This window comes from Muscardinus avellanarius (assembly GCF_963383645.1).
Source record: "Muscardinus avellanarius genome assembly, chromosome: 5".
NCBI classification, from domain to species: Eukaryota; Metazoa; Chordata; class Mammalia; order Rodentia; family Gliridae; genus Muscardinus; species Muscardinus avellanarius.
The window spans coordinates 74,716,052-74,728,236 of record NC_137790.1 but is presented as its reverse complement, the minus strand read 5'-3'; the positions used below and the strand labels follow the sequence as shown (position 1 = coordinate 74,728,236).

Here is a 12,185-nt window from a genome sequence, read left to right as displayed (position 1 = left end):
GGTTTGCCTCTGAATGTCACTTGGCCCTTTGTTTTTGTTGCCTTTAAGATTCTCTGCTTGGCTTCCACATTGGTCATTTTGACAATTATATGGCGTGGGGATCCTCTTCTCGGATCCTGTCTAAAGGGAGTTCTATAAGTTTCCTGGATCTGTGTATCAACCTCTTGCTCTATATTTGGAAAATTTTCTGCTATTACTTCCTTGAAGAGATTGTTGATCCCTTTGGTATCACTTTCTTTTCCCTCCTCTATTCCAATTATTCTTAGGTTAGCTCTCTTAAGATGGGCCCATATTTCTTCAATGTCAGATTCCTGCTGTTGGATATCTTTTTCTAGATTAGAAACTATGCATTCATTTTTGGATTGCTCATCTTCTAAGAGCGAAATTCTGTTCTCCATGTGGTCTAATCGGTTGTTTGTGCTTTGAATTGAGGCCTTTACTTCATTAATTGCATCCTTTATCTCTTTTTGGCTCTCTCTGAGTTCTTTTCGAAGCACCTCTATTATTTCTACAGTTATTTTCCTGATTTGATCTTCTAGAAATCTCTGATTTTCTGTTTTATCAGGTTCTGATGTTGTGGGGTTGTGCGCATTCATTACTTCAGTGTTATTCCTCTTTCCCATGATTTCGGAGGTTTGTGCCTTCTCTGGGTTCTTCCCTTGGGTCACTATGGCTTCACTTAAGGTGCTCTGGATCTCGAGTCTGTATTATCTCAGACCCTACTACTCCTTTACTGGGTTGTATCACAGAGTCTCCGACCCAGGGAGTCGATAGAGGCTGCTTTAAACTATGGGGGGTGCCAGGTTGCACGCTCTCCTATGGTGTGATATCTCTGCCACCACCACTCCCTCACTGGGTCAAGTCCCAGGAGGCACAATACTGGGATTTCTCCTCTGTGGCCCGCAATTTGACTCACTGTTCTTGAGTACGTAGATGTAGCTGTACTGGACTCGGTGAATTCACTGCTGCTGCCGCCGCCGGTGGCAATATGGCGCCTCTGCCACGCCCTCGGCCATGAGGCTGGCATATTTTTTCTTCTCTGGTTTTGATTTCCACTCTGAATCCCTGCAGCGTGTGCTGAGCTCAGCCACTGGGAGCTTTAAATGCTGTCTGCGCCGAAAGATCCCGCCTGGCTGTTCCGCATCGGCTCACCTCGGCTTGCTGTAGCCATCCGCTGAGTTCGCCGCTGCCGCCGGCAGTATGGCGCTGCTGCCGCGTCCTCGGGCGTGTGTGTCTCCTCCGTGGCCCTGAGCTCTGTTCTCAGTCCGCTTTCTCTCTGGAGCCTGGTGGTTTTTTTGTTTTTCTGGTGATGGTGTTTTCTGGCTATGAAAGGCGCTCTTTTTGTGGTAATGGAGATTGGTTGTTAGCGGGACTCTTAAGCCCCGCTTTTCTCGGTCGCCATCTTCCCGGAAGTCCCAGTCTGGTTCTTGACATCCACCCTGATTCCTCCTCCTCCAGGCCTTCCCAGGTATTGTCCACACCCCCCACCCCCAGCCTGCTAACAGTCCACACAGCAGCTTTCAGATTGCGCTGATCCCACACCTCCCAGGGAGACCCTGCGCACTCTCCTGAGTGCGCTCCCGCAGGGCCCTCCATTTATACCAATGCTGGTCTCCTCCAAACCTTTAACCTCCAAGACTCACCCAATACCTAGCAAGTAGCCAGGCACAGAGCAGTCGCATAGGAAATAATTGTGGATAAAGAGGTTAAAAATAATAATAAAATAAGCCGGGCGTGGTGGCGCACGTTTGTAATCCCAGCATTAGGGAGGCTGAGACTGGAGGATCACGGTTCGAGGACAGCCTCAGCTACTTAGTGAGGCCTTCTGCAACTCAGTGAGACCCGGTTTCAAAATACAAAAAAAAAATAGGGCAGGGTGTGTAGCTCGGAGGTCAAATGCCCCTGGGTTCCATCCCCAGACCCGCAATATATATATATATATATATATATATATATATATATATATATATATATATATATATATATATATAAAATAAAGAGGTTCTGTGTTGGGTTCTGGGCATACAAAGACAAATAAGCCACGAAGCTTCTAAGAAAGCAGCTCAGAGATTGGAGTGGGAGGGGCAGGCGGGGGAGAGGATAAGGAGACAAACCCAGTGTGCTAGAGGGTGATGAGCTGCTCACACTCTCCAGAGGAGACGGTGGTGCCCGAGCCTGGCTCACCTGCCCCAGGAGAAGCTCAATCCAGGTGTCTGTTGACAGATCTGCCAGCCTTCCAGGACCTCTAGTGCCAGAGTCCTGAGGGTACCTGGGATATTCTGACATGCAGTCACGACTGTATCCCAGCCATGGCAATGCCACCCCACACTGCCACACGTCCTGCAGGGGCATGTCCTCAGAAACTAGGCATGTTTGGGGGCCCATTCAAAATGCCATGTTACAAAAGGCTCTGGCTGCAGTAAGAGCAGCATGCAGATGACTTTAATCAGAAGAGTTCCTTCCAGCCAGTGAGCTCATCATATCCTCAGACCAACCCTGAGAAGGTGGTGAAGCATAATTAATGAATTTTCTTCCCGCTGTGCAGTTGGGGACACCGAGGTCAACAGAGATCACCTGACTTGGCCAAGAATGAAAATAGCTTAGGAACAGAACTTGGAGGAAACGCAGGATCCTCTTTATTGGGTCTACCTAGTTAGTTACCCATTGGGCAGAAGAGGCTCCTCCATTGAAAAAGGTGACAACAGCCAGAAGTCGCACCACTGGTAGGACCACTCATCGTTCCTTCTGTACACTGGGTACAGAAGGACATTTCACTGCCTCTTCAAAACATGGATAGTAGAGCAGGTGTGGTGGTGCATGATTATAATCCCAGCATTCAGGAGGCTGAGACAGGAGGATCGCTGTTTGCAGACAGCCTCAGCTATTTAGTGGGGCCCTTTGCAACTCAGTGAGATCCTCTTTCAAAACGAAGAATAAATAAGAGTACTGGAGCATAGCTCAGAGGTAGAATTCCCCTGGGCTCCATCCCCAGTACTGCCGGGGAAGGGGGGAAGGAATAGTAAAGCAGACAGGCCCTGGTGATCATCTGACTTAGCACCCTTGTTTGGCAAAGAGAGAAACTGAGCCCAGAGAAGTAGTCTCCTTTACTCTCCCTTCCCCTTTGCTGCCCTATTGCTATCAGGTGGAAGGGCAGATCGTTAGCTGCCCATCCAAATCCCATCTCCCCTTCTTCTCCTATGCTGCTAGGCTACATTTCCCAGCCTCCCTTGCAGTTTGGCGAGTCCTATGATCATCTTTCTCTTGTGGAATGTAAAGAGAATGTGAGGCATACCACTTCCAGGCCTGATCCATCAAAACCTCCCCTGCTCACATCTCCACTTTCTTCCCTGGCTGACTAGAATGCCAGTTTCTGGGTCAACTTTGGAAGCTACACTTTAAAGAATGGCAGAGCCACCTGTTTTATATCCCTAAAAAACTGTATGGTAAGAGCTACCTCATAGACCTGAACAGTGGTATCTAGGGCTAAGTGAATACTATGAAACAGCATGGTATTAAGCTGCTGTGTTTGAGAGGCTCTTTGTTATTGCAGCTTAGTCTAAACCTAATCTAACTAACACAAATGCCTCACTCCTACCCTTGGGGAGATTGAGAGTGCTGACTCCTAACTCACCTGGAGTTTGGTATGAGCTGGCTCCCTACCTATTTCATCTTCGATCAGTAGACTTCCAGGGCTGGAATGGATCTGGGAAGCAATTTGATTTATCTCCAGAGAGAATTTCTTTTATGCCATCTGAAATGATCAAGAATCTTGTCTGGATTTTCACAGCCCCAAGACAGCAACAATACAAATGTCTTTAGCTACCTGTTTCATACCATCTTGCTCCTGTGCCAGATCTTTACTGAACTCTAAACTATTAGAGCTAGAACACTCCTTAGCCATTAGCTAGGACAATCTTTGTGTTTTACAGATCAGGACATTGAAGTCCAGACCACAATGAAGCAGTGGTAAAGTCAGAGAAAGAAGCAAAGGCTCTTAGACCAAGCCGTCCCTTCCCAAGGTTCTACAGGGCCTCCAACTCTCTTGCTGATCTCTTTTGTTCTGTCCTAGGAGGAGATGAAAAAGTGCTGGAGCCCATCTACACTGTCATCAATCTTCCCAGACTTCCTGTGTCTCCCCCTCCTAATTCACTGCTGAAGCCCTGCCCAGCTGGCAGTTACCCTGAACTTGGTCATTTGTCTTAGAAGTCAGAGAGATTAGAGAAAGATAAACCTGTGGTGCTTAGAGGGGAGGGGCAGGCTGTGGGCACATGCTTGCCCATTGGGCCTTCGTAGGAAAAGCAGATTCTCTGGTGGGCTTCCTGAATCCAAACAAGAAGATGTTAAATCCTTAACCTCCTGGGTTGCCTGGAGGGTGGCTATTGTTACAGGAAATGTCCTCGGTGGCAGGAGGGAGAGGTGGTGAGCAGAACCTCTGAGCTCGGTGTCTTGGCCTGCTTGGGCTCGTCTGGCTGGGTCTGGGCAGCTGTGCAGTCCTGCCCATTAATGTGGGAGCCGTGTCCAGAGAAGTTGAGCTGGGGCCGTGCGAGCAAACCCAGTTACTGAGAGGGAGATTGTTGTTTCGTACTTTCTTGGAGAGACCTGCAAGTTCCATGTGAGCCGGGGGCCGTGTCTGGTCTGTGGTTCTTTAAATCAAGCCAAACCAAACCAGATCTATACTCCTTCTTCCCTTAAGGTGAGCTTGTTTATATACAGCATTCTGTATGCTTTCTGCCAAATGGCTCGCTTATCCTGAGTCACCAGAAAGCGAGCCCAGGCCTGTCCACAGCTGCCCTGGACACCTCCATCTGCTCATGCCCCTGGAGGAGGCTCACAGACCCAGCGGAGACAGAGCAGAGGAGCAGAGAAGTTTGACAGTCCTTACTCAGCTCTCAATGAGCATTTAGTAGACAGACAGGGGACCCTAACACACTGTCCACAGGTCCCCAAGGAGCAGAAACATTGTCTGGATTATTACAAATTCTGAATCAGAGGATAGGAATTAATGTCACATGTCACTTGCAAATAAATTGCTGAATCTTTTGGTCTAGTTTTAGAATCTTAGGTAAGTCTCCTCTCCACCTCTCTTTCTTCAATATAAATGAAACCGCTTACAGGCCTTAGACTTAGATATTTTACTTATTCGCTGGGAAGAGAGGGGATAGGGGCACACAGGGAACTTTATTTACCAAGCAAATTTGTTTATACTAAATCTTTGAACCTCTTCCCTGAAGACTTCACTTAAAATTCAGTGGTGGTTCGAGCATTGTTACGTTGAATTTGCAATCTGTAACCCTTTCACCGATCACGCAGTTTTCTCTTCCCTGCGGCCTGTTTGGGGGTGCTGGGTGACATCCCTGCAGGGCTCCCGTGGGAGCCCTGGCAGTGGGGGGATGGGAATCCAGGTCCCGAGGGCCCCGGGGAATGTGAAGATTCCTGCCCCGGGCAAAGCGAGCTCCGCGGGTCGCGGCCCCTGCAGGTGCAGTGGGGGCCGCGGGGCGGGGGCGGGCTGCGCTCCTCCTGCATCTAGGCGCGCGGTAGAGCAGCTGGCGCCCATCTCAGCACCGGGACCCGCGGTGCGCCCCGGGCGTCGGGGGCGGGTCTGCCGCGGCCCGGCGTTCCTGACTTTTTCTGAGATGCGCCGCGATGCTCGGGCGGCTGGCGCCCCCGCCCCTTCCTGCCCTCTCCCCGCCCCCGGCCGGGCGGGCGCTGATGTCAACCCGGAGGGGCCGCCCCGCCCGCCCCACAACTTCTGGGCGGCAGCGCGGCGGCCGCTCTCCCGCCGGGCATGTGAGCGGCGCCGCCATGGGCTCGCGGGGGCCGCCGCCGCCGCTGCTGCTGCTGCTGCTGCTGCCGCTGCTGCCGCCGCCCGCGGCGCCCGGGACCCCCTCCGGCCTCCCGCCCGCGCGGCCGCCGCCCCTCGGCCCCGGCGCCCCCCGGCCCGCCGCCGCGCCGCGGGGACGCCCCCGCCGGGCCCCCCGAGTCGGGAGCGCGGGTGAGTGAGGGGCCGGGGCGGGAGGAGGGGGCGCCCCGGCGCGGCCCCCACGGTGGCCCGGGAGGGAGGCGCGCGTCTCCCGAGGCTGCCCTGGGACCCGAGTCCGTCCCGTCCTCCCCCCAGCTTTGGAAGAAAACTTATCTTTCCCACGGGGTACCCCGGATCTCTCCCGCCCCCTTAACAAAAGGAAAGGAAAAGGCTCCCCCCCCAAGCGCCTTTCCCGCCCCCGCGGTGTGTGATAACTTAAGGCCAGCCTTCCCCAGTTTCACCCCCAACCCCTGGGTAGATGCAGAACTGGTCCCTCCAGGTACAGAGCCTGACTTCTCAGTATAAATAACGGATTTTTAAAGGGCTCTACGGAGCGTGTAGTTTGAAACAAAACGATCTATGGATTCAACTCTAAAAGCAGAGGAACTTGGGGAAGGGGTTTGGGCAAGGTTGAGCGCCTTCAGGGCAGACTGACTCCAGACTGCCCCTGGGCCAGCCTCCCCCCCCCCCTTTGCTTCCAGGCGGGCTGCTCCTCCTCCTGGGCAGAGAGGGGCTGACCTCTTCTCCCACCTGCTTTTGTGTCCAGTTGATTTTCCTGGTCTGGAAGAAAATGCCAAAGACAGGGTGGAATTCTAACCCTAATATCATCGACCTTGGGGATGTCCTCTCTTTCCAGCTCAGTTTCTCCATCTATGAAATGGAAGTAGTGACACCCCCTTTCGTCCCAGCTTCCTAGTGAGGATGGGACAAAATGAAAGTAAAAATAATAGAAAGTGCTCCGAACAGTCAGCAAGGCAGCCTTGGCCTTCCTGAGTGACCGGCGTGCACTCCCGCCCCTGGGAGGGACGTTGATTTGGAGTTTGGGTGAAGACTGAGATTTTATTTGCTTGAATATCAATTCAGTTATGTTTCTCATATCTCAAACTTTCTGGCATGTGAATTAGCTTGCTTCATTCAACCTAGGCATATTTCCTAGAATTAAATAAGTAAAAGGTTGTTCTCCCCCCGCCATAAAATCTCAGCTCCATATTCAGCAGTACTTTCTTCATTGTAAGCTGCCTTGTCCTTGTGAGTTTCAAGGTCCCTGGACTAAAAGATCAGTAAACAGAGGAACAGCCAGAAAGGGGTAAGAGAAAAAAATCTTTGAAAGACCTACAGGACACCCATCTTGAAGTGCCCTGACATTAGATTACTTAGAGTGTTGTCTTGTTAAGTTCTAAGGGAAGAATCAAGAATGTGAAAAGAAAACATTTTCTGACTTTGTCACAGTAAAAAAAGTAAGCAAGGAACACTATGGTATTTTGTGAGTTTTTCTGGATAGTGGAGCCCAGGGAGTAGAGCACCTTTCCGAGGGGACACCCAGGAACCCAGGTGTCACCCTCAGGTTAGGGGAGAGGAAAGAGGGATGCTGACTTATAGGATTCTGGCCAGAAGAGCCTGGCACAGGAGTCTCTTCCTTCTGTAGCTGGGGATCCCCACAGATCACAGGGAAGTGAGTGTTACAGAGGGAGGGACCAGGGGGTGCAACTGAGTTAGCGACAGTAAAGTAAGAATTGGGGCTTGAAGTGACCCCAGCTTTCTTCACGGCTGTGGCTCTTCAACCTTCCCACTTGAGTCACTTGGGAGGTGAGTGTGATTGAGAGTTCAGGTGCATGAGGGCCCCAGAAAGAAGTCTGAGAGACGCTGGAATAGTCCAAACCTCCTGTTACCTAAGGTGTTTCTCCTGGTGTCCCCACAAGACCGCCCAAAGGACCTCTTGCCCTTCTGCTGGGCTAAGGCCAGGTCTTGGGTGAGTGTGAGATAGGTGAGATTAGAAGAGATGAGATCTATTATTTGTTGAAAGCTGCTAACCGCTACTAATACTGCTGGGGATCCAGGCATGACCTGTGCTTATTTTCTGTAGTGGCTCAAACACTATCACTTAGGGAGAACAAAGAAACAACGCACAAGAGAACCAGCATTTGGTGATTTCAGTGCATTTTCTAAAAACCTCCAAGAGTTTTTTTTTTTTTTTTTGGTGGTACTGGGGTTCCTGGAAACCCTTCTACCTCCAGGCTATACTCCCAGACCTATTTTATATTTTTGAAACAGGGTCTCTTATGCCAGTGCGGCTGGCTTTGAACCTGCGCGATCCTCCTGTCTCCGCCTCCCAAGCACGGGGATTACAAGCGTGCGCCACCACGACCGGCAAAACCTCTGAGAGTTTTCTTGGCCTGTTTTGATTGGCCACAGTGTATCACTAGGTACCATCACTTATTTCACAAGGCAACAAAGACTCAGGGCCGCAAGGGCTCCCTGCGGTCCTGGAGCCACACTGGGTCCTCTCCATGCACTTCTGCCCTCTCTAGTGCCCTGACTGACGGTCACGCAGGCTCTGCATCCAGGGTTTGTTTTTTTTTTTAAATTTGGGGAGGTGGGTACTCCTGCTGGTAATGAACCTTGAGCCTTACAAATAAGCATCGTCTGGTTGCTGGGACACTGCCTGTAGCCCCTTCTTGCCTTGGAGGTGCTGGTGATCTGTGCCTGGCCCTTGCAGCTTGGGCTTCCAAGCTGTGTCCTTTTCCTCCCAGTGGGCCATTACTAGCACCCCCACCTCCTCCTGGTAGAGTTCAAGGTTCTCACCATTGAGTAATTGCACCGGTCTGTGGGTTGTCTGCTTGTGTTGGACTGTAAGTCCTAGAGAGCAGCCCTGCTGGTCTAGCCATTGTTAAGAGTCTGCACCCACCTGTCGCCCTGCTGGCTGTTCAGCTGCCTTGTATTGCTGGTATTTCAACTAGTGGTGAGAGGAGGCTGAGACATAGAGGTTTCCTTTTTCTGCCTGGTTTGCTACCCCTCAGGGCTTCCGAGCCACAGTTCTAAACTAAGTTTATATGCCTTGATTTTTAGATCCACAGGCCGTGCTTTAATTGTGAGATCTGCAGGTGGTAGTGGTAGAAGGGAGGGGAGGCTGGAATCATAATGAAAATCCATGCAGAAACAAAGAACTTTCCCACCCAAAGGGGAAATGATGCTGAGGAGCTGAGCAGCCAGCCCAAGGAATAATAATCCTAGAAAAATGCAGCTCCCTAGAGTAAAGGAAGTGCTCTGAGCCCAGCCCCTTCTGAGCTGTTAAATAGCTGTCGCCTGAATTGCTCTAACTTTGTGGGCCAACTTCGTCATTTAGCTTGGCTGCCTTCAGAACCATTACAAGGTGCTGTGAAAGCCTGGCCCTCGGGGCAGGAGGCAGTCCTCAGAGAGGGAAAGTGGCTGTCCCCCAGGAATGTGGCCCCTCCCTGCCTGTGGCTAGGGGAGGGGGAGTGCCTAGGAAGCCTGCCTGCTTGGATGGAAGGTGCCCTGAGTGGAAGGAGGGCTGTGGGCAGAGGGCTCTCCATGGGGCATGCGTATTTAAAAGCCACATCCTTCCAACCTTGCAAAAACTCATTTATTGCTTCCCTTGGCATGTGTGCACATGCGGAGCTGATGTTTTCTGCCCAGGAGCTGACTGGCATGGCCAGAGGGAGACTTGATGCTGCACCATGCCAGCTGGGCAGTTACTGCCTGCTAGTCCTGGAGAGCCGGGCCGGAGCCTCTGCCCTCTCCGTGATCCCTCTGTTTTCCAGCAGCCCTGCCCAGCTGGCTGAGAAAGCATCCTGGAGCTCGCTTGTCCTTGTCCAGAAACACTCAGAAAGAAAGCAAAGCACAGATGGCAGTGGCCGTTTTGTTAGCTATTCACTGCCTTCTTCAACAGCTTCCCCCTGTCCCTGGTGTTCCTTTTGTATGAATGGGAGCTTCATACAAAACAGGAGGGTTTCTTTGAAAAGCTGTACAGGGCGACAAGGAACGACACTAGTTTGCGTTCCTCTTTCGGCCCCCTTGCCTTTGAGCACCTGTGTGTAGTTGGGCACTTTCATGGTTCTTATTCCACTTCACCCTCAAAATACACCTGCAAGGGGTGTCATTTCCCCCTTTAGAGTTGTGGAAAATGAAGCCTGGCAGGTTAGGTCACACGGGAAATGGGGAAGGCAGGATCAAAACCAATTTTGACCAAATTCAGTGGCTCATTCCACAGTGTCACGAGGTCTCAAGTTTCCTCATCTGTAAATGGGGTGGCAGTTCCAGATCTCTAAGAGCTCTCCAGCTCACTGGTCTTCTTCTTTCCTTCCTCAGTCTCTTGCTTTTGCCTTTTTGTAGAGATTAGGGACCACAACTATGCAAATGTAGCATTAGTAATAAGGAAAACCTACAGAGGATAAATTTTTTAAAAAAATTTAAAATTGCTCAAGAAAAGACCTCAAATCTTACCTCCAGCCTCCTGGTACTGGGACCTAACCCAGGGATACCGTACTACTGAGCTACATCTCTGCCTTCTTTTTAAATATTATTTTGAGACAGGGTTTGAACTTGAGATCTTCCTCCCTCAGCCTCCTGAGTAGCTGAGTTTATAGGCACACCTCTAAACCAAACCTGACACCACAATTCTATTTTGTTGTTATTTTGTTTTGTTTCTGGTACTGGGGATTGAACTCAGGGGCATTTTACTTCAAGGCTACACCTTCAGCCCTATTATATTACTTATTTGAAATAGGGTTTTGCTAAGTTGCTGAGGCTGGTCTTAAACTTGCCTTCCTCCTGTCTCAGTCTCCCAAGTACTGGATCACAGGCGTGTGACACCTCAAGTCTTTATACATGTATAAAATGGCATTTTATATAGAGTATCACTTATGCCCTACTTATATATGTTAACCCAAAGGTTATTGATGCCGAAGTTAATTTTCATTAATTATCGACCAATCTGAAATTAGTCGTTACTGTCTTCATGGATGCTCTCCTGGGAAGTTGGGGCAGTTGGCTGATATTATGAGGCAGTTGTTAGTTGTGACAGAAACCGTCCAGTGGGAGGGGAGTTTAACCGATGCCCACTCAGATGCTGTCACGTGGCTTTCTGTTGACCGGCTATGCCCTCTGCTACTCACTCCCCATTCATCCAGTGTAGGCAGACATGATGTTTCTATTCAGTCTTTCCCCTTTCATCAGAGTGTGGCAGATGTTTTCACTTTCATTCCATTTGACAGATTTCTAAATCAGGAAACATTACTCTGTGTATACTGAGGCCCTACTTTCTGTATACTGAGGCCTTACCCTGTGTGTACTGAGGCCTTACTCTGTGTGTACTGAGGCCTTACTCCATGTGAAGAGCTGTGGCAGGTGACATAAAGGCTCTAGGTGCATCTAAGATGTCCTCAGGGAACATCTTGTTGGAGCACAAACATCAACATTGTAAAAAGTGAAGTCATGATGCAGCAATGATTCGTAACTGGAGAATGTCATGCAAGACCGTACTGACCAGAGGAGTGGTGTGGTCAGAGCTGGCTGCAGCACTCGGAGTAGACACTGGTGTATGTGGGGAGAGAGCTCCAGGGGAAGAAAGGAGTCAGTCCAGCTGTGAATTTACGGAGAGGTGGGGAGATTACTGGTATTGGCAGATTCCCAAGTGTTGAAAAGGTCAAGGCTTTTAATGGAGGTCATCAACAGCCAGGAAGACTGGAGTAGAGGACTTGGGGGGATGAGTTGGGTTCCAGAAGTAGAATCCCCTGGCACAGAGACTAGAGCCAACTATGGAGGGCTTTAGAGGCCTGTTTGGGGTGTCATGTTGATCACATCCCCGTTAAGGGGATGGCCTTGGAAGAGAAGGCAATGTGGTTTGCGTGTTCATTGTTCACTTGTGCTTGCTGCTGGGGCCTCCCAGATGAGCCACAGAGAGCTGTGTCCTCCTTCTAGCGCCCAAACCCTCCAGAGCTGTTGGGATGCTGGTGTGCAGCATATTCATGCCTAGGGGCAGAGACTGGAATGGGGTGGCAGAAATCGAAAGGGAGAGAGGCAAGGGCTGTTTCACAGAGTCCAGCAGGAGGACCTGGGATTGTGTCGGGCTGGGGATGGCCAGGAGTGACCTCCTTAAGGACGTGCTTTTGTGTTAATCTCTCACTGTTATGATTGCAGCAGATGCCAGTGGGAGAATTATGCAGATTGTTGAGAATGTGGAACTGAGCTGGAGAGAAGCCAGGGCCAGATTCAGCCTAGAGGGGCAGTTGTTGAGGCCACAGGGTAGACGGAACCAGCTCCAGTCATGTGGGGAACACGTAGTATAGACAGCGGAGGGAGGAACAGGTCCCAGGCTGGCACAGGGGCTCCACGAGAATTAGGGCAGTTTGGAGGCTGACATGATGGG

General features: G+C 50.7%; 1 protein-coding gene across 1 annotated transcript in view; it reads left to right on the top strand.

Annotated features, from left to right (window-relative positions):
- Window positions 1–5,802: 5,802 nt before the first annotated feature.
- The window catches only part of HEG1 (heart development protein with EGF like domains 1), a gene marked incomplete at both ends in the record, with an annotated part of 85,971 nt that continues 79,588 nt past the window's right edge, over window positions 5,803–12,185 (top strand). The window contains 4 exons of the mRNA XM_080696535.1: window positions 5,803–5,992; window positions 6,180–6,299; window positions 8,655–8,759; window positions 9,144–9,734. Of these exons, the coding sequence (XP_080552661.1) occupies window positions 5,803–5,992; window positions 6,180–6,299; window positions 8,655–8,759; window positions 9,144–9,734 (1,006 nt within the window). The remainder of the gene's footprint in view (window positions 5,993–6,179; window positions 6,300–8,654; window positions 8,760–9,143; window positions 9,735–12,185) is intronic.